Genomic DNA, 26,487 nt, shown 5'->3' on the forward strand with positions numbered 1-26,487 from the left:
AGACTGGTGAAAATAAAAGTCACGTGTACCTTCAGCCGTTCTAGGGGTCCTTAGGTACATTTATTGTGTTCTAAAATGCCTAAATAAAATCCACATATTACAATAGAAAGTATGCCATATTTCATTGTCCGTAAATATGGGTTTAAATTAAAGATATCCGTATCAAATGCAATGCGCCAGGCTTTTGTTTAAAAGAAAGTAACGCCCACATAAGTCACACTGTAAACAGGCATATTCAGAGACGCCTATATACCCAGAGTCTTAGCGTGACCTCTACTGCAGTTGAAAACATTTGGGAACCGAGCTTGAATGAATTGGTCATTGAAATATAATTGCAGCAGTTTGATTTATAAATTAATTAATCTTAAATATCACCAACTTCAGAAAGGCTTATGTGCTCCGCGCCGCTCGATTTCCGACTCGGGGAGCTTAGTGTGACAGTTGTCGGTGTTAAGTCCATTTCAGCACAACTGCATCAACATGGTGAGTATTCTATGCCACGGCAAGCTTACCATTAACACCAGTTAGCCGTTAGCTTGATATCAGAGAGCAACCAGCTAACTAGCTGGATAATATTACACATCTGCTGCAGCACTAGCTCTTAATGCAGAACTTTCTAATATATACTGAAGTTTCACAACCAGATGTAATATTGGATGTTTAGTTCCAAGTCATGCATTCGGTTCCTGCGCTAGCGACCTAACGATATCTAGGTAGCTGACGTTAGCTACATGCCGTTAGCTAGCTAGCTAGCTTGCTAACCTAACCTATCGAACCTCAGACACCTGTGCAGTGAACTCCGATTAGTTACTATTACTCGATAGCCAATGTTTTTATCCATCTTATTCTGACAACTACTTAGATTGCTGGAGAATTTGGCGCTCGTGATGCTCAGCAAACAGCTAGAACCTTGCTAGCTTGCCATGTCAATTTTAATTATGTCAATCATTGAGAATGTGCAGGTAGGGAAAGGTGTTTCTCACCTCTATATAGAACACTCGTTTTGACCTCAGAATGCCCTCCGCGAGGCGGTATGCTTGTGGGTTATTTTCTACCTTGCCATGTTCTGATATTGCATTTTATCAGCCATACACTGTATGGCCCTCGTACTTTTGTCTCTTATAATATTATGGTACTGGTAATGCTTGCTAAATCCTCAGGGCAACCTGTAAAGAATAACTTTAAACTTCTCAAGTTATACTTTGTATGGCACCGAATGTACAAACGATGTAACATAAAAGTAATATCAGATTCCTTAGAATCCCTTGCCATGTTCTGAAATTGAAATGTACTACCAAAAACCAAACACTACAATTTAAAACATTCTGAATGGGAAGATTGGCCTACCATCTCTGATCTAAATGTAGATTTACGATTGATGTCCATTTATGTTTAGGTGAATTGTGTGTTATCATAAGGTCTCCTAAACTATAGGAGAAGGAGAATTCTTAATTTAGTAGTTTGGTATAACCTAAGCGCCTTATCTTTTTCAGCTAGTGCTGGAATTCATTGCAATTTCGAAAAGGGACTTGAAAGCACTCATGGTTCATTTGTGAATAATGGAAGCACAGGTGTGAGATTTAGGATACTTCGTTGTTTTAAGGATGCACTCACCCACTGAGGGTGGTCTTTGATATGCCAATTATAAGCAGTTTATAACACATTTATAACATCATGGAGATACCTTTTTTTAATGGCATTTATGCCTTATGATGCCTGGGCTATTCCGATTGGACATGTTAGATAAACTATTAGGCTACATTGTCATGTGTGATGGTCAGTGCAACACACAGTCAGAAAGTCACTGATTTGCCTTACCTGTACTTGCAGCTCTCATGCAATTGGCCCACGATTCACAGGTAAGGTGGCTGTAGTAAGCTTTTTTTAATGGGGTGCACTATGGCTGCTCAATAGTAGATATGGATAATAGCTTAACAATAATCAATCAGTGCGTGTGTAGCACACCATTATTGTCTATTATTCACAAGTGATATTGGTCTATACAGAATTATTTGACTGACTTTGATATTCTTGCATGTTTTCTCTGTGAATCCATATAGCTAGTAGTGAGTACCATTTCCAGGCAGGGAAACCTTGAAGCTTTTCACCAACTGTCAGCTTAACCAGGGGGCAGTGGAGATGGGCTCCCCTCTCTGGTCTCCAGTTGGTTTCAGGGGCAAGATGGCAGGCCGCCTGTTGGGGGCGATTGAGCTCTGAGGTGTTTGTTATCTCCCCTGTGTCCCCCCCCCGGCCTTCAATTGGCCCCTGTGTGGATGGGGTCGTGGGGACTGGGGAAGATAAGAGAGCCCATGCTGATGTTCAATTTCCCCAGGCTTGGGAGTCCTAGAGGACCCTATGGAGAATGTTCAAGACCGACCCAACTGTGTGTTAGTGTGTGTTTGACCTATATACCCTGTACATCCAAGAGTCTGAGAAATTCCATCCTGCCTGTTATTGTCAGATACCAGAGGTCACATTTCTAAAGATGTCAGATGAAGAGTAAATTGCAACATTATGGGTCCTACTCCCCCCCTCTGTGACTCTAGTGGAGGTATTGACTTTGGCTTTAAGAGTGCATGCTGCACTGTGTGATGCCTGCCTAGGGTCTCCCAAATTCCAGTCAACCCCCCCACACACACATCTATTCCCTCCATCTTCTCTTCCGCATTCTCTACCCACATCTCCCTTCCCTCTCTCAAATCCAGTAATAGTCAGTGGTCAGGTCAGAATCAGGAAACCAGTGAACTTAAAACATTTACTTTCTCTTATTTTCTGCTCACAGAGCCTCATGAAGGTGCTACATCAGCATATTCTGCAGTAGAGTACTCTTAGAGGGGAAAGTGAGGTAACATTTGCCATAAAAATGCACAGTAGAAACACTATGAAATTCACCCTTTCACTCACATTTCTTCCCCCACATGATGACCTAATTTTCTCTCATGGTAGCAGTCTCCCAGCTGATGGAAAAGGCAGTCTCAGTTGTCCAAGGCTTCTCGATGTATTCTGAGCCAGTGTTAATTTTGTCAACAGAAATAGTGACAAAAATATTCGTTAACACCAATCTTTCCATGGTAATTGACCAGACTATCGCTAACCAAATGGACCCAGAAAAAACTAAACCAGACAGTCTCCGCTCCGGCTCTGATTATATACATCTCGCAGGCGACTCTTGCTTCCCAGTAGCTATTCAGTCACCACCAGCCTTCTAGTTAGCTACCCTTTGCTTGGTTAAGAAGCACCAGCTGCTTTACGAAATTAAAAAACGAGCAGCATTGAGCTTCATAGTAAAACAACAGTTTAGCTATGTTTTCTCTCCCTTCAGTATAGAAAAGTAGGCTGTCTGTGGAATTGTCTCGTTAAACCCTCCCACTTTCCCCACTGCATTTCATAGCCAGGTTCTGTAGCCCATGCAGCCAAGTCTCCTTATTTTCATCAGAGAAAACATCTTGGTTCTAGCCCTTGCCGTTCAAACGATATGACCCATAATAACAGCCCAACGTTTTTTTCCACTACGTTTCTTTTTCAAATGAATTGGCGGCGGGGCTGTTCTAAAACTAGGGTACTTGCGGACCGTTAACCATTTGCTTAGGCTGCACCTTGTTCAGTCATGATACCTCATTGGCTAGCTATAGATGACAACCTAGGGCGTTTTCAGTAGGACGCAACATTTTGGAACGTTCAGATCGAAACATGCTATGTAGAACAAACGTGTATCTGACATTTTTGAATAAGGAATAACATCACCTCTATTCATGGAATGTCTATCTGCCAAGTTCAAGATAATTTTGCAACGGAACGTGGCCCTGGTAACATCATCGTTAGCCTTTATGCAACCATTTGGTGCCACATAAGAAAGGAAAGGGATAGCAACAGTGTCTAAATGGAAAAGGGACTTAACTTAATAAAATTAATGTAGACCTAGTGACTCAGACTTGAGCACTTGGACCAGGACTCGAGCACTCGGACTTCAGCCAAAGGGACTTGTGACACGACTCGTGACTTGACCATTGTTGACTCGGACTTGGACTCGAGCACAGGGGACTTGGGACTCGATTCGGACGAAAGGTTTAGTGACTTGACCATATCACAGGAAGTCATTAGCTCTTGTTCAAAGTAATGAGCCCCTGTTCTACTTTGGACACCAATGTGGCTGTGGGGTCTGTAGAATGTTGATAACAATGGCAATGATGCCACCGAGTGATGGAGGTGAAACCCATAGTACTTTTATTTACAGTAGCAGTCAAAAGTTTGGAGACACCTACTCATTCAAGTTATTATTTTAAGAAACAAATTATTTTCTACATTGTAGAATAATAGTGAAGATATAAACTTTTAAATAAAACTTTATGGAATCATGCAGTAACCAAAAAACTGTTAAATAAATACAAATTTAGGAAATATTTGAGGTTCTTCAAAGTAGCCACCCTTCGTGTTGATGACAGCTTTGCACACTCTTGGCGTTCTCTCAACCAACTGGAATGCTTTTTCAACAGTCTTGGAGTTCCCACATATGCTGAGCACTTGTTGGCTACTTTCTCTTCACTCTGGTCCAACTCATCCCAAACCATCTCAATTGGGTGATTGTCGGCGGGTGATTGTGGAGGCCAGGTCAGCTGATTCAGTACTCCATCACTCTCCTGCTTGGTCAAATAGCCCTTACACAGCCTGGAGGTTTGTTGGGTCATTGTTCTGTTGAAAAACAAATGATTGTCCCACTAAGATCAATACAGATGGAATGGCTAATCGCTGCAGAATGCTGTGGTAGCCATGCTGGTTAAGTGTGCCTTGAATTCTAAATAAATAACTGAGTCTGTCACCAGCAAAGCACCATCACACCTCCTCTTCCATGTTTTACCATGGGAACCACAGATGCGGAGATCATCCATCCACCTACTCTGCGTCTAAAAAAAGATACGGCGGTTGGAACCAAACATCTCAAATTTGGACTCATCAGACCAAAGGGCAAATTTCCACCGGTCTTATGTCCATTGCTCATGTTTCTTGGCCCCAGCAAGTCTCTTCTTATTGGTGTCCTTTAGTAGTGGTTTCTTTACAGCAATTTGACCATGAAAGCCTGATTCACGTAGTCTCCCCTGAACAGTTGATGTTGATGTGTCTGTTACTTGAACTCTGAAGCATTTATTTGGACTGCAATCTGAGGTGCAGTTAACGCTAACGAAGCAGAGGTAACTCTGGGTCTTCCTCCTCCTCATAGCGTTCAATGGTTTTTGCGACTGCACTTGTAGAAACCTTTTTACGGATTGCCTGACCTTCCGGTCTTAAGGTAATGATGGACTGTCAATTCTCTTTGCGTATTTGAGCTGTTCTTGCCATAATATGGACTTGGTATTTTTCCAAATAGGGCTATCTTCTATATACCACCCCTACCGTGTCAAAACACAACTGATTCGCTCAAACGCATTACGGAAAGAAATTCCACAAATTACATTTTAACTAGACACACCTGTTAATTGAAATACCTTCCATGTGACTACCTCACCACGCACACCTCCAACTCAATCAAGTTTGCATAAGACACAACAGTAGTAGGTCTGATTGCCAACAATGATGAGACAGCCTACAGGGAGGAGGTGAGGGCCCTGGGAGTGTGGTGCCAGGAAAATTACCTCTCACTCAATGTCAACAAAACAAAAGAGATGATCGTGGACTTCAGGAAACAGCAGAGGAAGCACCTCCCTATCCACATCGACTGAACCGCAGTGGAGAAGGTGGAAAGTTCCTCAGTGTACACATCACTGACAAACTGAAATGGTCCACCCACACAGACCGCATTGTGAAGAAGGCGCAACAGCTCTTATTCAACCTCCAGGAGGCTGAAGAAATTTGGCTTGGCACCTAAAACCCTCAAACATTTTTAAAGATGCACAATTGAGCGCATCCTGTCGGGCTGTATCACTGCCTGGTATGGAAACTGCACTGCCCACAACTGCAGGGCTTTCCAGAGGGTGGTGCGGTCTGCCCAACACCTCAACTGGGCAAACTACCTGCCCTCCAGGATGCCTAAAGCACCCAATGTCACAGGAAGGCCAAAAAGATCATCAAGGACAACAACCAACCGAGCCACTGCCTGTTTACCCCGCTATCATCCAGAAGGCGAGGTCAGTACAGGTGCATCAATGCTGGGACAGAGACTGAGAAACAGCTTCTATCTCAAGGCCATCAGACTGCTAAACAGCCATCACTAGCACATTAGAGGCTGTTGCCCTATATGCATAGACTTGAAATCACTGGCCATGTTAATGTTTACATACTTTGCATTGCTCATCTCATATGTACAGTGAGGGGGAGAAAAGTATTTGATCCCCTGCTGATTTTGTACGTTTGCCCACTGACAAAGAAATGATCAGTCTATAATTTTAATGTTAGGTTTATTTGAACAGTGAGAGGCAGAATAACAACAAAGATTCCAGAAAAACGCATGTCAAAAATGTTATAAATTGATTTGCATTTTAATGAGGGAAATAAGTATTTGACCCCTCTGCAAAACATGACTTGGTACTCTGTGGCAAAACCCTTGTTGGCAATCACAGAGGTCAGATTGTTCTTGTAGTTGGCCATCAGGTTTGCACACATCTCAGGAGGGATTTTGTCCCACTCCTCTTTGCAGATCTTCTCCAAGCCATTAAGGTTTCGAGGCTGACGTTTGACAACTCGAACCTTCAGCTCCCTACACAGATTTTCTATGGGAATAAGGTCTGGAGACTGGTTAGGCCGGTCCATGACCTTAATGTGCTTCTTCTTGCGTCACTTCTTTGTTACCTTGGCCATGTGTTTTGGGTCATTGTCATGCTGGAATACCCATCCATGACCCAGTTTCAATGCCCTGGCTGAGGGATTCTCACCCAAGATTTGATGGTACATGGCCCCGTCCATCGTCCCTTTGATGCGGTGAAGTTGTCCTGTTCCCTTAGCAGAAAAACACCCCCAAAGCATAATGTTTCCACCTACATGTTTGATGGTGGGGATGGTGTTCTTGGGGTCATAGGCAGCATTCCTCATCCTCCAAACAAGGCGAGTTGAGTTCATGCCAAAGAGCTCCATTTTGGTCTCATCTGACCACAACACTTTCACCCAGTTGTCCTCTGAATCATTCAGATGTTCATTGGCAAACTCCAGACGGGCATGTATATGTGCTTTCTTGAGCAGGGGGACCTTGCGGGTCCTGCAGGATTTCAGTACCAATTGTTTTCTTGGTGACTATGGTCCCAGCTGCCTTGAGATTATTGGCAAGGTCCTCCCGTGTAGTTCTGATTCCTCACTGTTCTCATGATCATTGCAACTCCGCGAGGTGAGATCGTGCATGGAGCCCCAGGCCGAGGGAGATTGGCAGTTCTTTTGTGTTTCTTCCATTTGTGAATAATCGCACCAACTGTTGTCACCTTCTCACCAAGCTGCTTGGCGATGGTCTTGTAGCCCATTCCAGCCTTGTGTAGGTCTACAATCTTGTCCCTGACATCCCTGGAGAGCTCTTTGGTCTTGGCCATGGTGGAGAGTTTGGAATCTGATTGATTGCCTCTGTGGACAGGTGTCTTTTATATAGGTAACAAACTGAGATTAGGAGCACTCCCTTTAAGAGCGTGCTCCTAATCTCAGCTCGTTGCCTTTATAAAAGACACCTGGGAGCCAGAAATCTTTCTGATTTGAGAGGGGGTCAAGTACTTATTTCCCTCATTAAAATACAAATCAATTTACAACATTTTTGACATGCGTTTTTCTTTTTGTTATTCTGTCTCTCACTGTTCAAATAAACCTACCATTAAAATTATAGACTAATAATTTCTTTGTCAGTGGGCAAATGTACAAAATCAGCAGAGGATCAAATACCTTTTTCCCCTCACTGTATGTACTGTATTCTATTCTACTGTATTTTAGTCTTTGCAACTCTGACATTGCTTGTCCAAATATTTATATATTCTTAATTCCATTCCTTACTTTAGATTTGTGTGTTGTTGTTGTAACGTTTTTGATATTTCTTGTTCGATAATACTGCACTGTTGGAGTTAGAAACACAAGCATTTCGTTACACCCGCAATAACAGCTAAACATGTGTATGTGACTGATTTTTAATTTGGATTTGAGAGAATACCAAGCGTATGCGACGCTGTCATCAAGGCAAATTGTGACTACTTTGAAGAATCTCAAATATAAAATATATTTTGATTTGTTTAACACTTTTATTTGGTTACTACATGATTCCATATGTTATTTCATGGTTTTGATGTCTTCACTATTATTATACAATGAAGAAAATAGTAAAAACAAACTAAGAAAAACCCCTTAATGAGTAGTATGATTTCTGCTGTTGGGAAGACAATAGGATGTTATGCAGAAAAATATGTTGGTCGAACAAGGCTATGTATGTTTGCACATAGAAGTCAGTGATTTTATATTCACTATAGGTTAATGAGGCATACAAATGTGGCGTGTGACTAAAATGAGACACATGAAAGGGCATTTTGTTGACCACAATGGCCCACTGTTTTTGTCAGTTTGACAATAACTCGGGGGAGGGGGGGGCACAATGCAAATAGACTGGGTAGGCATCTGATTAGCTGTTCAGGACTCTAAGGGCTTGGGGTAGAATCTGTTTAGAAGCGTCTTGGACCTAGACTTGGTGCTCCGGTACCTCGCGATAGCAGAGAGAACAGTCTATGACTAGGGTGGCTTTGTCAATTTTTAGGGCCTTCCTCTGACACCGCCTGGAATAGAGGTCCTGGATGGCAGAAAGCTTGGCCCCGGTGATGTACTGGGCCGTACACACTCAAATCAAATTTATTTAGTATCTAAAAGTAAAAGTAAAAGAATGGAATTAAGAAATATATAAATATTAGAACGAGTAGTGTTGGGAGTGGCATTGTCTAAAATACAGGAGAATAAAATACAGAATATATACATATGAGATGAGTAAAGCAGTATGTAAACATTATTCAAGAGACCAGTTGTAAGACCAGTTCTGGAGTTTGCCCTTCGTACATCAGCTGATATCTCAAAGTGCTGTACAGAAACCCAGCCTAAAACCCCAAACAGCAAACAATGCAGGTGTAGAAGCACGGTGGCTAGGGAAAACTCCCTAGAAAGGCCAAAACCTAGGAAGAAACCTAGAGAGGAACCAGGCTGTGCCGGGTGGAGATTATAACAGAACATGGCCAAGATGTTCAAATGTTCATAAATGACCAGCATGGTCCAATAATAATAAGGCAGAACAGTTGAAACTGGAGCAGCAGCACGGCCAGGTGGACTGGGGACAGCAAGGAGTCATCATGTCAGGTAGTCCTGAGGCATGGTCCTAGGGCTCAGGTCTTCCGAGAGAAAGAAAGATAATTAAATTCACACAGGACACCGAATAGGACAGGAGAAGTACTCCAGATATAACAAACTGACCCTAGCCCCCCGACACAAACTACTGCAGCATAAATACTGGAGGCTGAGACAGGAGGTGTCAGGAGACACTGTGGCCCCATCCGATGATACCCCCTGACAGGGCCAAACAGGAAGGATATAACCCCACCCACTTTGCCAAAGCACAGCTCCCACACCACTAGAGGGATATCTTCAACCACCAACTTACCATCCTGAGACAAGGCTGAGTATAGCCCACAAAGATCTCGCCACGGCACAACCCAAGGGCGGGGCGCCAACCCAGACAGGAAGATCACATCAGTGACTCAACCCACTCAGGTGACGCACCCCTTCCAGGGACGGCATGAGAGAGCCCCAGTAAGCCAGTGACTCAGCCCCTGTAATAGGGTTAGAGGCAGAGAATCCCAGTGGAAAGAGGGGAACCGGCCAGGCAGAGATAGCAAGGGCGGTTCGTTGCTCCAGAGCCTTTCCGTTCACCTTCCCACTCCTGGGCCAGACTACATTCAATCATATGACCCACTGAAGAGATGAGTCTTCAGTAAAGACTTAAAGGTTGAGACCGAGTTTGCGTCTCTGACATGGGTAGGCAGACCGTTCCATAAAAATGGAGCTCTATAGGAGAAAGCCCTGCCTCCAGCTGTTTGCTTAGAAATTCTAGGGACAATTAGGAGGCATGCATCTTGTGACCATAGCGTACGCGTAGGTATGTACGGCAGGACCAAATCAGAGAGATGGGTAGGAGCAAGCCCATGTAATGCTTTGTAGGTTAGCAGTAAAACCTTGAAATCAGCCCTTGCTTTGACAGGAAGCCAGTGTAGGGAGGCTAGCACTGGAGTAATATGATCAAATTTTGGGGTTCTAGTCAGGATTCTAGCAGCCGTATTTAGCACTAACTGAAGTTTATTTAGTGCTTTATCCGGGTAGCTGGAAAGTAGAGCATTGCAGTAGTCTAACCTAGAAGTGACAAAAGCATGGATTAATTCTTCTGCATCATTTTTGGACAGAAAGTTTCAGATTTTTGCAATGTTACGTAGATGGAAAAAAGCTGTCATTGAAATGGTCTTGATATGTTCTTCAAAAGAGAGATCAGGGTCCAGAGTAATGCCGAGGTCCTTCACAGTTTTATTTGAGATGACTGTACAACCATTAAGATTAATTGTCAGATTCAATAGAAGATCTCTTTGTTTCTTGGGACCTAGAACAAGCATCTCTGTTTTGTCCGAGTTTAAAAGTAGCAAGTTTGCAGCCATCCACTTCCTTGTGTCTGAAACGCATGCTTCTAGCGAGGGCAATTTTGGGGCTTCACCATGTTTCATTGAAATGTACAGCTGTGTGTCATCCGCATAGCAGTGAAAGTTAACATTATGTTTTCGAATGACATCCCCAAGAGGTAAAATATATAGTGAAAACAATAGTGGTCCTAAAACGGAACCTTGAGGAACACCGAAATTTACAGTTGATTTGTCAGAGGACAAACCATTCACAGAGACAAACTGATATCTTTCTGACAGATAAGATCTAAACCAGGCCAGAACTTGTCCGTGTAGACCAATTTGGGTTTCCAATCTCTCCAAAAGAATGTGGTGATCGATGGTATCAAAAGCAGCACTAACTCGGTCTGATGCCATTAAAAGGCCATTTTCCACCTTCACAAGTGCAGTCTCAGTGCTATGATGGGGTCTAAAACCAGACTGAAGCATTTCGTATACATTGTTTGTCTTCAGGAAGGCAGTGAGTTGCTGCGCAACAGCCTTTTCTAAAATTTTTGAGAGGAATGGAAGATTCGATATATGCCGATAGTTTTTTTATATTTTCTGGGTCAAGGTTTGGCTTTTTCAAGAGAGGCTTTATTACTGCCACTTTTAGTGAGTTTGGTACTCATCCGGTGGATAGAGAGCCATTTATTATGTTCAACATAGGAGGGCCAAGCACAGGAAGCAGCTCTTTCAGTAGTTTAGTTGGAATAGGGTCCAGTATGCAGCTTGAAGGTTTAGAGGCCATGATTATTTTCATAATTGTGTCAAGATATATAGTACTAAAACACTTGAGTGTCTCTCTTGATCCTAGGTCCTGGCAGAGTTGTGCAGACTCAGGACAACTGAGCTTTGAAGGAATACGCAGATTTAAAGAGGAGTCCGTAATTTGCTTTCTAATAATCATGATCTTTTCCTCAAAGAAGTTCATGAATTTATCATATCAAAAAGGAATTTTGGATTGTACTTATTTTCCTCAATTAAGTTAGAAAAATAGGATGATCGAGCAGCAGTAAGGGCTCTTCGGTACTGCACGGTACGGTACTGTCTTTCCAAGCTAGTCGGAAGACTTCCAGTTTGGTGTGGCGCCATTTCCGTTCCAATTTTCTGGAAGCTTGCTTCAGAGCTCGGGTATTTTCTGTGTACCAGGGAGCTAGTTTCTTATGAGAAATGTTTTTAGGGGAGCAACTGCATCTAGGGTATTGCGCAAGGTTAAATTGAGTTCCTCAGTTAGGTGGTTAACTGATTTTTGTCCTCTGGTGTCCTTGGGTAGACAGAGGGAATCTGGAAGGACATCAAGGAATCTTTGTGTTGTCTGTGAATTTATAGCACGACTTTTGATGTTCCTTGGTTGGGGTCTGAGCAGATTATTTGTTGCAATTGCAAACGTAATAAAATGGTGGTCCGATAGTCCTGGATTATGAGGAAAAACATTAAGATCCACAACATTTATTCCATGGGACAAAACTAGGTCCAGAGTATGACTGTGACAGTGAGTGGGTCCAGAGACATGTCGGACAAAACCCACTAAATCGATGATGGCTCCGAAAGCCTTTTGGAGTGGGTCTGTGGACTTTTCCATGTGAATATTAAAGCCACCAAAGATTAGAATATTATCTGCTATGACTACAAGGTCCGATAGGAATTCAGGGAACTCAATGAGGAACGCTGTATATGGCCCAGGAGGCCTGTAAACAGTTGCTATAAAAGTGATTGAGGTAGGCTACATAGATTTCATGACTAGAAGCTCAAAAGACGAAAACGTCTTTTTTTTTTTTTGTAAATTGAAATTTGCTATCGTAAATGTTAGCAACACCTCCGCCTTTGCGGGATGCACGGGGGATATGGTCACTAGTGTAGCCAGGAGGTGAGGCCTCCATTTAACACAGTAAATTCATCAGGCTTAAACCATGTTTCAGTCCAGCCAATCACATCAATATTATGATCAGTGATTAGTTCATATACTATAATTGCCTTTGAAGTAAGGGATCTAACATTAAGTAGCCCTATTTTGAGATGTGAGGTATCATGATCTCTTTCAATAATGACAGGAATGGAGGAGGTCTTTATCCTAGTGAGATTGCTAAGGTGAACACCGCCATGTTTAGTTTTGCCCAACCTAGGTTGAGGCACCGACACGGTCTCAATGGTGATAGCTGAGCTGACTACACTGACTGTGCTAGTGGCAGACTCCACTATGCTGGCAGGCTGGCTAACAGCCTGTGGAGCTAGAGGAGTTAGAGCCCTGTCTATGTTGGTAGATAAGATGAGAGCACCCCTCCAGCTAGGATGGAGTCCGTCACTCCTCAGCAGGTCAGGCTTGGTCCTGTTTGTGGGTGAGTCACAGAAAGAGGGCCAATTATCTACAAATTCTATCTTTTGGGAGGGGCAGAAAACAGTTTTCAACCAGCGATTGAGTTGTGAGACTCTGCTGTAGAGCTCATCACTCCCCCTAACTGGGAGGGGGCCAGAGACAATTACTCGATGCCGACACATCTTTCTAGCTAATTTACACGCAGAAGCTATGTTGCGCTTGGTGATCTCTGACTGTTTCATCCTAACATCGTTGGTGCCGACGTGGATAACAATATCTCTATACTCTCTACATTCACCAGTTTTAGCTTTAGCCAGCACCATCTTCAGATTAGCCTTAACGTCGGTAGCCCTGCCCCCTGGTAAACAGTGTATGATCACTGGATGATTCGTTTTAAGTCTAATACTGCGGGTAATGGAGTCGCCAATGACTAGAGTTTTCAATTTGTCAGAGCTAATGGTGGGAAGCTTCGGCGTCTCAGACCCCGTAACGGGAGGAGTAGAGACAAGAGAAGTCTCGGCCTCTGACTCGCTGCTTAATGGGGAAAACCGGTTTCAGTTTCTGTCGGCTGAATGAGCGACACCGGTTGAGTATTCCTACAGCATTTCCTTCCAGAAACCGCGAGAAAGTTGGCCGGCTGCGGGGACTGTGCCAGGGGATTTATACTACTATCTGTACTTACTGGTGGCACAGACGCTGTTTCATCCTTTCCTACACTGAAATTACCCATGCCTAACGATTGCGTCTAAAGCTGGGCTTGTAGCACAGCTATCCTTGCTGTAAGGCGATCGTTCTCCTGTATATTATGAGTACAGCGACTGCAATTAGAAGGCATCATGTTAATGTTACTACTTAGCTTCGGCTGTTGGAGGTCCTGACGAACCATGTCCAGATAAAGCGTCCGGAGTGAAAAAGTTGAGGGAAAAACGAAAATATAAACGGTAATTAAAAAGTAAAAACCGTAAAGTTGTCAGGTAGCAAAATAGGTTGGCAACAAAACGCACAGCAACACGTAAACAAGTCTGCAAGTTGTGACCGGAAATGACGTCAATCAAGATCTCCAAACAAACTACCCTCTGTAGTGCCTTGCGGTCGGAGGCCGAGCAGTTGCCATACCAGGCAGTGATGCAACCCGTCAGGATGCTCTCGTTTGTGCAGCTGTAGAACCTTTTGAGGATCTGAGGATGGAAGGACTAAAGAGAAAGTGGATGACGTGAACTCTCAAAGCACAATTTCAAAAGCATTTTGAGATGTTCATTGACTCCCCTTTCATATATCTGTAAAAGCGGTTACTACCAATGTTCACTCTAAGCTGCGCACAGGTTAAATATCAGCCCCCGCAGAGAAGCACAAGGTTTAACTTCAACCAAGTTTTCCCCTTTAGTTAACACTATCAAAGCTACACTTTACTGTGGGAACTGTGCTTGAATCAACACAATATTAGCCACTATCAATTTTTTTATTTATTTTACCTTTATTTAACTAGGCAAGTCAGTTAAGAACAAATTCTTATCTTCAATGACGGCCTAGGAACAGTGGGTTAACTGCCTGTTCAGGGGCAGAATGACAGATTTGTGCCATTCACTTTGAACTTCAGGCAGTTAAACCCACTGTTCCTAGGCCATCATTGAAAATAAGAATTTGTTCTTAACTGACTTGCCTAGTTAAATAAAGGTTAAAAAAAGTCAGGTAAAGAGCTTTGTTTGTCTTAAAGGGGCAGTGTTGCATTGAGACTGTCTTGAATAAGCTAAGTAGCCAATAGCCAGAGGCTCGCATAATTTTGGATTCTCTAATAATGGTATGGGAATAATAATTAATTTTATTTTGTAAAGTAGTTTCTTGCATCAAACAACACATTTTCAGTCACCTTGTCTGAAGGACAAGTGGATGAACAGGTTAATGTGTAGCCCTTTTTTTTTTAAGTCTCATGGACTTTTGGAACACATTTGCTGCTACTGTAGGCTGAATGATAGAACAGCTATTTCCATGTTAAAATGTTATGGGTTGCATTTTTCACCATTATTTTTTTATGGTAGGCCTACATTATGATCAAATAGCCACAGTAGCCTACTTGGCCTCTGTTAAAACTGTAACTTAAAGTGTGTACAGCCTCAGTGTTCTGAGTAAATGTGTGCTGGAAGTTGCACACAATTTTCACGATGTTCAAGTTTTGCTCTCAGCAGACCTGAAATTTGCTCAGTGCCAGATTTCTATTTTCTTTTTTTACATTGGTTATGACCTACAATATCTGCGGGTCTTTAGGAAAAAAAGCTTATCTTTACTCTCGTGTTTTGGTCGGAAGGACAAGAAGGTGAAATGACATTGAGGGACAACTAAACAATTTTCCCACTCTTAACTGTCCCTATCTCAACTCAGTTGAAGGTCACTGTAGAAGTTCCCAAATTGATGTAATCTAATCAAATGTAAACAAGACTTCCATTCTTTACTTTGCAGTGATTTTTCAGTGCTTTGCGCTGTTTTAATGAGACATATTGCACAAATAGTAGGCTATTTTTCTTTAAATGAACAGCTACACCGTAGTCTAGGCCCAGTACTGTACATCTTAGTAATTTAGCAGACACTCCTATCCAGACTGACTTACAGTAGTGAGAGTGCATACACGTTTTTTTCCCCCTACACTGGTCCCACATGGGAATCCAACCCAAAACCCTGACATTGCAAGCGCATTGAGCAACTGAGCAGCACGGTCCCGCACCTCACTATACGATATTATCACTTTACTTAGGCGGCGATATTGCTATTCTCATGATTCTATATGTATTGCGATTCAGTACTGCGATTTGATTTTCCAAACATATGTCTGCTGCAGAGAAACGAGTTTTGGTCCGTCAGGGAAATCAAAGTGCTGAAAACATGTTGGCTCACTATTTAAAAAGAAGATGAGAACAAGCTATGGTTTTGGCGCAGGTACAGCCAACTAACAGAGGGGGGTGGGTTAAATGCGGAAGACATTTAAGTTGAATACATTCAGTTGTACAACCCTTTCTCTTTCCTAACAATGTTTTCTGTAAGTAGGCGTACGTGGAGTAGCCAGCCAACTCGAAAAAGTAGCCAGCCAGCGAGTTATTAAAGAAGCTGTATTTTGCTTACCTCTCTTCCAACTGAAATACACAACTAAATTATTAAATACTTTAACGACTTTACCTCCCAGCGTTGTAAGATTTGTTGTGTGTTGAGTAGAGAGACAACTTTAAAATGACTGAACATGTATGAATTCAGTGTGTTGCGTTGTTTTGGACACCGCCTATATGATCGGTGGTATTTTCTAAGTAAGGTGACCTTTTTAAACATAAAATCTGTTTTGAGATTAAAGCCATAGTTACTGTTTTGCTGCAAGATATAAATTGCCACACTGATGTTTGTTCTTCAAATGATGTATTTTATTGGCTCTGCTGCTCTGGACACTTAAGGTAAGGAAACTAATTTTGTTTTGTAATTTGGGGGAATAATCCTTTTAACTGTTTGGCCTGTCAATCATTCACTGTGGGTGGGATTGTCAGGGGAGGGGGCAGGATGTTTGAGTCACAGAATTGGAAGGGTTTCAGACCTGTCAATCACTGTGGGAGGGACTTTGAGGGAGGGTGGTAGATTAGTAATCTAGTCTGAAAAACAACTCTTTCAATTGAATGTATTGTTGCAAAAACCTAAGAATAAAGGTTGTGTTCTGTCAAGAGCATGGATTCTGTCATAAACATTGATTCCCTGTTGAGAAACAATAAAGAATTGCAGGGAAATTCAACCACAAAGAACATGTTTTTTTCTTCAAATGCCTTGCAAAAAAGGGCACCTATTGGTGGATGAGTAAAACAAAAAAGCAGACATTAAGTATCCCTTTGAGTATGGTGAAGTTATTAAATACACTTTGGATGGTGTGTCAATACACCCAGTCACGACAAAGATACAGGCGTCCTTCTGAACTTCATTGCCGGAGAGGAAGGAAACCGCTCAAGGATTTTGCCATGTGGGTAATGGTGACTTTTTAAACAATTACAGAGTTTAATGGCTGTGATAAGAGAACTGAGGATGGATCAATAAAATGTTAGTTACTCCTAGGATTGCACATTTTGGGGAATATCCAATAGGTGGAAACTTTCCTTGGGAATTAATGGAACTATTTGCAAATTAATACCATTTACATGTAGATGTTTGCATTGAACATATGTATCATATCATATGGAGACAAACATAAACCTTTTACCTTATCATAAGTAGACAATTGCAAATTATTAAAATAGAAATACATGGAAATGTAAAATAGTAATAAAATTTACTTACGAATTGAACTTCAATGAAATGAGTTGACTTTTCACATGAGATGATTTCACAGAACAACAAAAGAAAGGGAATATTGAATGATCCCCAATGATCCATTGCATCTCCCAAAAAGCTTTGGTTGCCTTCCCCAAAGATCCCCAAAGTTCCTTCCGCCAGGTGGCTGAGGAAATATGTTGGCACGACTGCCATACTGCATCTCCATCCCAAAGCCCTTGCTTGGAAGTGTACTTTGCCAGACTGCCAAGTTAGTGATGACACCATAGGCCTTGTTAATCTGCACCAGACAGGATGCTCTTGCCAGCATACTTGGTGTCCAACATGTACGAGCTTCAGGTAGAAGTCTTCACGCTTTTTGATGTGTTTCAGAACTGCAGTTTCCTCTGCTTGGAGTAACAGTGAAGTGGGTAGGGCAGTACGGATTTATTCTCTTACATCTGCAAGCAGAGTCTGAACATCATACAGGATGGCATTGTCTCCTTCAATCCGTGCAATGGCTACTGCTATAGGTTTCAGGCTGCTTTCCACTCTCTCCCAAAATACATCATCCGGATCATCTTGATGTGACTGTCCATATCGGCAGACTGTGATATGGCCATTTCTTGGAGAGACTCCTTCCCCACCAGGAGACTGTCAAACATGATGACACCACCCCAACGAGTGTTGCTGGGCAGCTTCAATGTGGTGCTCTTATTCTTCTCACTTTGCTTAGTGAGGTAGATTGATGCTATAACTTGATGACCCTTCAAATACCTAACCATTTCCTTGGCTCTCTTGTAGAGTGTTTTCAGTGCCATGATGTCCTTGAGGAGCAGATTCAATGCATGAGCAGCACAGCCAATGGGTAGGACTCCTCCACTTTAGACCAAGCATCCTTCATGTTCTCAGCATTGTCTGTCACCAGTGCAAATACCTTCTGTGGTCCAACATATGATTTGGCAGTGTTTACAAATGTACACTGCTTTTCCTTCTACATTGGCTGCAGTGAAATGTCTTCACACATCAGATAGTGCCCATGGGCATTTTCCTATAAAGATTAGAAAGACATTAGTAAAAAAAAATATATATACAATTCCATGTACAGATAAATAGTTCACAAGTTAGATAAAACATTTATCTTACAAAGGAGTTGTTTAAAAATGAAACATGTATGGAAATGGGTGAATTAACACTCAGTTAGCAGACGCAAGCATGCTAAAATCCACATGGTAGCAAAAACTAACTAGCAGAAATTGTTAACAAGTTAGAAATGATTTAAACACACTTTGCTGTAAGCTACTATTTACTAGTAAACAACAAATCATGCATGTCATATAAAAATATTCACCCCACCAAGTATTGTAATCAAAACTTACCAGAAAGCATGTAAGTCCTTGGCTCAGACACTGTAGTAGTTTGGGCTCAATAGCATCTCATTAGTGTACAAGATTTTGAGAATAAGTTGCACATGTGATGGAAGAATGCGCTGTTCATGCAGAGGGTTGCAATTTCATTGAATTGGGGATAGGTTAACCAAAATATGCCACAAGACCTAGAATTGCCTTGTGTATCTCACAAAAAAAAGGTTCACTGTGCACAGAGACGCGTGTCCGGTTTGGTCAGCATGTTAGACTTATCTAGAAAGACAAACCGCTGTAATCACTGCCAAAGTTGATTCTAACATGTATTGACTCATGGTTGTGAATACTTATGTAAATTTGTCTTTCTGTATTTCCTGTCAAAATGTGCACACATTTCTAACATGTTTTCACTGTCTTTATGGGGTATTGTATACAGATGGCTGATTTTTGAATTCAGGCTGTAACACAACAAAATGTGGAATAAGTCAAGGGGTGTGTACATTCTGAAGGCATTGTAAGTATCATGACATTGGCTTTTATAATGCTCAATCTGTTTTCTTTTATATTCAACATCTTCATCAAATGTTTTCATAATTTATCTGCAGATAATTGCAAAAAAGCAGTAGTAGCCTAGTATGCAAATTAGGGAGCCAAATAAATGTCTCTCTCACCGATGATTTGATTCCGTTCACCTAAAAGAAGCTTTTTAAAACAGCCGTTCGGTCGCGAACAACCCATTACTTTTGCTACACTGACGAGTCACTTTAGGGGTCACTGGCAAGTCTCGACATGGGCTTAGAATATTGGGAAAATACACACAATCTTTGGTTTACTTTTCACTATGGCCATACAATGTATAGATATGATTTATGAATCAAAATCAAATCAAATCAAATCAAATTTTATTTGTCACATACACATGGTTAGCAGATGTTAATGCGAGTGTAGCGAAATGCTTGTGCTTCTAGTTCGCAAAGGGATATTGGAGATTGACTTTATTCAGTCAGTTAATTTAAAAAAAATGTACCATTTTCTTCGCAAGCCATAGCAGCAACTCCCGTACGGACTCTGGAGAGGCGAAGGTCGAGAGCCATGCGTCATCCGAAACACGACGCTGTCAAGCCACACTCCTTCGTGGGACACTGGTCGCTTTACCCAGAAGCCAGCCACACCAATGTGTCTGAGGAAACGCTGTACAACTGGCGACCGAAGTCTATGTGCATGCTCCCGGCCCGCCACAGGAGTTGCTCGAGCGCGATGGGACAAGGACATTCCGGCCAGCCAAACCCGGACGACACTAGACCAATTGTGCACCCCTCATGGTCTGTAGTGACACCTCTGCGCCACGCTGGAGGCCCCTTTTATTCAGGCAGTTTGGCACCTTTTATAAACTAGTCAACACAAGTTCGGTCGTCAATCAAGGAACAGTAAATAGCCTATGTGCCCCGACTCAGTGGCTGGTTAAAGACCTATGATACATGTGAAAGAAGATTAATTATTAAGTGGATTAGAACTCATCGTTAACACTTACATGGGATGTGTAAATTCACTCACAGGAGACGATGAAGAAGCATCATGCTCTCCATTCGTGAAAATAAATGTGAATGCAGGCAACGACATCGCAAAGAAAACAACACAGAGGCTGGACAAACCACAGACTGACAAACTAGCAGTTTCCTGTCATCGCTCGCTTTGTGACAAAGGCACATGTCCTGTCAATAGATCACTAGAAGATGCATATTGTTCATTCTAGCGGGAGAAGGCTTTACAGACTTTTCTGACTAGCGAAATGAAACTTTTAAATGAAAAGTCTAGTTAATTTATAAGGTGGAAAATACTGGACCAGTGCTTATGGAAAGCACTGGACTTGTAGTCAAATATTATTTTCTTTATTATTCCAAATATTCCAATTTTCTTTTTTTTACCTTATAGCCTTATTCTAAAATTGATGAAGTAAACATGTAATCGATGTACACACAATGCCTCATAATGACAAAGCGAAAACAGGTTTTACAAATAATAATAATAACAATAATAATAATAAAACTAAAACAGAAATACCTAATTTACTAGTGTTCAGACCTTTGCTATGAGATTGGAAATTGAGCTCAGGTGCATCCTGTTTCCATTGATCATCCTTGATGTTTCTACAAATTGATTGGAGTCCACCTGTGGTAAATTCAACTGATTGGACATGATTTCGAAAGTCAGATACCTGTCTATATAAGGTCCCACAATTGACAGTGCATTACAGAGCAAAAACCAGGCCATGAGGTCGAAGGAATTGTCCGTAGCACTCAGGCAGGATTGTGTCAAGGCACAGATCTGGGGAAGGGTACCAAAACATTTCTGCAGCATTGAAGGTCCCTAAGAACACAGTGGCCTCCATCATTCTTGGAAGGAGTTTTGAACCACCAAGACTCTTCCTAGAGCTGGCTGCCTTGCCAAACTGAGCAATTGGGGGAGAAGGGCCTTGGTCAGGTAGGTGACCAAGAACCCGATGGTCACTCTGGCAGAGCTCCAGAGTTCCTTTGTGGAGATGGGAGAACCTTCCAGAAGGACAACCATTTCTGCAGCACTCCACCAATCAGGCCTTTATGGTAAAGTGGTCAGACGGAAGCAACTCATTAAATGGCACATGACCGCCCGCTTGGAATTTGCCAAAAAGCACCTGAAGGAGTCTGACCATGAGAATCGAGGCCTGGTCTGATGAAACCAAGATTGAACTCTTTAGCCTGAATGCCAAGTGTCACGTCTGGAGGAAACCTGGCACGATCCCTACGGTGGAGCATGGTGGCGGCAGCATCATGCTGTGGAGATGTTTTTCAGCGACAGGGACTGGGAGACGGGTCAGGGTTGAGGGAAAGATGAACAGAGCAAAGTACAGAGATCCTTGATGGAAACCTGCTCAAGAGTGCGCAGGGCCTCAGACAGGGGTGAAGGTTCACCTTCCAACAGGACAACGACCCTAAGCACACATCCAAGACAACGCAGGAGTGGCCTCGGGACAAGTCTCAATGTCCTTGAGTGGCACAGCCAGAGCTCGGCTTGAAAATAGCTGTGCAGCGACGCTCCCTATCCAACATGACAGAGCTCGAAGGATCTGCAGTGAAGAAAGGGCGAAACTGTCCAAATACATATGTGCAGCATCATACCCAATAAGATACAAGGCTGTAATCGCTGCCAATGTTGGTTCAACAAAGTACTGAGTAAACGATCTGAATACTTAGTGGGACAAAAATGTATTTAGTCAGCCACCAATTGTGCAAGTTCTCCCACTTGAAAAGACGAGGCCTGTAATTTTCATCATAGGTACACTTCAACTATGACAGACAAAATGAGAAAATAATTTGCTAATAAATTCATAAAAAATCCTACAATGTGATTTTCTGGATTTTTTTTCTCATTTTGTCTGTCATAGTTGAAGTGTACCTATGATGAAAATTACAGGCCTCATCTTTTCAAGTGGGAGAACTTGCACAATTGGTGGCTGACTAAATACTTTTTTGCCCCACTATGTAAATGTGATATTTCAGTTAATTTTTTTATATAAATTAGCTAGCATTTCTAAACTGTTTTTGCCTTGTTATTGGGTATTGTGTGAAGATGAATGAGGGGGAAAAAATACAATTTAATCAATTTTAGAATAAGGCTGTAATGTAACAAGATTTGGACAAAGTGAAGGGGTCTGAATACTTTCCAAATGCACTGTAATATTATTCAAAATAATATTGTGATATGTAACTGTATCCCATACACATGGTAATGCATCTACCTTGTTCACACCGCAGGCCTTTTTCAAATCCCATTCGGTATACTGACTGTTCAAACAAGTTACAAGTGACCAAATGTGGATTTGTGTTCAGACGGAAGTCCATTTTCTGACATGGCTACGCTAGTTGTCATAGTAAAGACGTGTGTGTGTACGGTGGTGTAGGCTGATTGGTGGTGCTCATGCGTCCTGTCACATCACTCAGAAGTTGTATAGCAAGCTAACGTGACAACAATGCCTGTCATGAACATTTCCCAGTTGTTTTGAATGTTCAAAGTCAGTGTAAGAACACTTTTTTTAAAGGCTCAAAGGAGAATCTGATCCAACTTTTTAAATTAGTTATTTTTGGCTAGCCACAGCAGTTAAACTAGCTAACTAGGTAGCTGTTTAGCTTTAGAGTACATTCACTAATTTGTTTGTAAACCATTCTCAAGCTAGTTAGCTACCACATGTTCTTGTCAAACGGTCAATAGAGTAGCTAACTAGCAAGCAACAAGATATGCAAAAAAACAGACTAAAAACCACTTGAGAGCAAATAAATCCAATTTGACCGTCTAGTGTGCACGTACAGTGGTTGCTCAACTGAAAATGTTGAGATTATGCTGTTTGATTTAGGTAATTTGTGGTTTAGTACGGTACCCTGCGTCACTGCTTCGTTGCTCCAGACCATCGCAAGGGGGAGAGAGCACTGATTATGCTTTTTGGTCCTACTGTGTCTCTAACTGACAGTGAATGGGCGACATAAACCTAAATAGAAACTAATTGTGCACGACTTCACTATTACTTACTAAAACTGTTACACTAAGGTTTTTATTTTATTTTGTTAGGATTAGTTTGCTCTTACTGTAGTACTGTAGTCCACTCACGACTGTTCACGTTGTACAGTGGTGCAACGGTCTAAGACGCTGCATAACAGTGCAAGCTGCATTGCTACAGATGCTGGTTCCATACCCGTGCCGCCCTTGACTGGGAGACCCATGAGATGATTGTAGGTTTCTCTCCCTCTAAAAACAGAAATAAATCATTCTAAATAACAAACTGGCTTAATTTACAAATTAGTAGCAATGTCTCACCCCATGTTCAAGAATCACTTTTTTCTCACCAATTTTACATTATTTGAAAACAAAATCATCTAAAATATTGTTATTTTTTAAACCGTGATAACTATTCATTTAGAATTATATAAAAGCCTGCTGGATATTCTCAGATATATTATTAACCCTGTTATTAGCAGGACAATATATATTGGTCATGGCTCCCGAGTGGCGCACAGTGGGATTGCCTTGCAGTTCTCCAGCTGCATCCATTGAACGCGCTCAAGGTCGAAGGTTCAATGCAAGAGGGCAGGGGCACTGGATGGTCCGCAGAGCCGCGCACAGACCTGACCCATAGGTGAGGTGTAATTGGTTGGACTATAATTAGAAAAGTAGGGTGTAGAAATGTTATGCTCTTGGTGTAACCTTTTAATTAACCGAGTAGGCTAGTTGAGAACAAGTTCTCATTTGCAACTGCGACCTGGCCAAGATAAAGCAAAGCAGTTCGACATGTAGAATAACATAGTTACATGGAATAAACAAACACAGTCAATAATACAGTAGAAAAAAGTCTATATACAGCATGTGCAAATGAGGTAGGGTAAGTCAATAAATAGGCCATGGTGGCAAAGTAATTACAATATAGCAATTAAACACTGGAATGGTAGAATGTGCAAGTAGAGATACTGGGGTGCAGAGGAGCAAGATGCATAAATAATACAGTATGGGGATGAGGTAGTTGGATGGGCTATGTACAGGTGCAGTGATCTGTGAGCTGCTCTGACAGCTGGTGCTTAAAGCTAGTGAGGGAGATATGAGTCTCTAGCTTCAGCAATTTTTGCAGTTTTTTTCTAGTCATTGGCAGCAGAAAACTGGAAGGAAAGGCGGCCAAAGGAAGAATTGGCTTTGGGGGTGACCAGTGAGATATACCTGCTGGAGCGTGTGCTACGGGTGGGTGCTGCTATGGTGACCAGTGAGCTGAGATGAGGCGGGGACCTAGCAGAGACTTGTAGATGACCTGGAGCCAGTGGGTTTGGCAACGAGTATGAAGCAAGGGCCAGCCAACGAGAGCGTACAGGTTGCAGTGGTGGGTAGTATATGGGGCTTTGGTGACAAAACTGATGGCACTGTGATAGACTGCATCCAATTTCTTGAGTAGAGTGTTGGAGGCTATTTTGTAAATGACATCGCCGATGTTGAGGATCGGTAGCATGGTCAGTTTTATGAGGGTATGTTTGGCAGCATGAGTGAAAAATGCTTTGTTGCGAAAAAGGAAGCCAATTCTAGATTTAATTTCGGATTGGAGATGTGAGTCTGGAAGGAGAGTTTAGTCTAACCAGACACCTAGAATATGTGAATAACTACAAATACCTAAGTCAGAACCATCCAGAGTAGTGATGCTGGACGGGCGGGCAGGTGCGGGCAGCGATCGGTTGAAGAGCATGCATTTAGTTTTACTTGCATTTAAGAGCAGTTGGAGGTCACGGAAGTAGAGTTGTATGGCATTGAAGCTCGTCTGGAGGTTAGTTAACAGTGTCCAAAGAAGGGCCAGAGGTAAACAGAATGGTGTCGTCTGCGTAGAGGTGGGATCCAAAGAATCACCAGCAGCAAGAGCGACATCATTGATGTATACAGAGAAGAGTCAACCTGATAATTGAACCCTGTGGCACCCCCATAGAGACTGCCAGAGGTCCGGACAGCAGACCCTCCGATTTGACACACTGAGCTCTATCAGAGAAGTAGTTGGTAAACCAGGCGAGTCAATCATTTGAGAAACCAAGGCTTCTGAGTCTGCCAATAAGAATGTTGTGATTGACAGAGTCGAAAGCCTTAGCCAGGTCGATGAATACGGCTGCTCAGTAATGTCTCTTATCAATGGCGGTTATGATATCGTTTAGGACCTTGAGCGTGGCTGAGGTGCATCCTTGACCATCTCTGAAACCAGATTGCATAGCGGAGAAGGTATGGTGGGATTCGAAATGGTTCGTAATCTGTTAACTTGGCTTTCGAAGACCTTAGAAAGGCAGGTTAGGATAGATATAGGTCTGTAGCAGTTTGGGTCTAGAGTAGAGGTCGACCGATCACGATTTTCAACGCCGATACCAATTATTGGAGGACCAAAATAAGCTGATACTGATTAATCAGTTGATTTTTATATATATATTTGTAATAATGACAATTACAACAATACTGAATGACCAATGAAAATTTATTTTAACTTAATATAATACATCAATAAAACCAATTTAGTCTCAAATAAATAATGAAACATGTTCAATTTGGTTTAAATAATGCAAAAACAAAGTGTTGAAAAGTAAAAGTGCAGTATGTACCATGTAAAAAAAAAAAAAGCTAACGTTTAAGTTCCTTGCTCAAAACATGAGAACATATGAAAGCTGGTGGTTCCTTTTAACATGAGTCTTCAATATTCCCAGGTAAGAAGTTGTAGTTATTATAGGACTATTTATTTCTATACCATTTTGTATTTTATATACCTTTGACTATTGGATGTTCTAATAGGTACTTTAGTATTGCCAGCCTAATCTCGGGAGTTGATAGGCTTGAAGTTATAAACAGCTCAATGCTTGAAGCACAGCGAAGAGTTGTTGGTAAATGCAGGAAAGTGCTGTTTGACTGAATGCTTACGAGCCTGCTGCTGCCTACCACCGCTCAGTCAGACTGCTCTATCAAATCATTGACTTAATTATAATATAATAACACAGAAATACGAGCCATAGGTCATTAATATGGTCAAATCCAGAAACTATCATTTAGAAAACCTAATGTTTGTTTTTTTCAGAGAAATACAGTACCGTTCCGTATTTTATCTAACAGGTGGCATGCATAAGTCCAAATATTGCTGTTACATTGCACAACCTTCAATGTTATGTCATAATTACGTCAAATTCTGGCAAATTAGTTTGCAATGAGCCAAGCGGTCCAAACGGCTGCATATACCCTGACTCTGCGTGCAATGAACGCAAGAGAAGTGACACAATTTCCCTATTTAATATTGCCTGCTAACATGAATTTCTGAACTAAATATGCAGGTTTAAAGAAATATACTTCTGTGTATTGATTTTAAGAAAGGCATTGGTGT

At 41.9% G+C, this 26,487-nt stretch overlaps 1 protein-coding gene across 1 annotated transcript in view; it reads left to right on the forward strand.

Moving 5' to 3' along the window:
• Window positions 1-258: 258 nt before the first annotated feature.
• The window catches only part of LOC112263372 (transmembrane protein 161B), a 39,782-nt gene continuing 13,553 nt past the window's right edge, over window positions 259-26,487 (forward strand). Inside the window, exon 1 of the mRNA XM_042330675.1 lies at window positions 259-483. Coding sequence (XP_042186609.1) covers window positions 481-483 — 3 coding nt within the window. The 5' untranslated portion in view covers window positions 259-480. The remainder of the gene's footprint in view (window positions 484-26,487) is intronic.

This window comes from Oncorhynchus tshawytscha, linkage group LG12 (assembly GCF_018296145.1).
Source record: "Oncorhynchus tshawytscha isolate Ot180627B linkage group LG12, Otsh_v2.0, whole genome shotgun sequence".
Classification (NCBI taxonomy): Eukaryota; Metazoa; Chordata; class Actinopteri; order Salmoniformes; family Salmonidae; genus Oncorhynchus; species Oncorhynchus tshawytscha.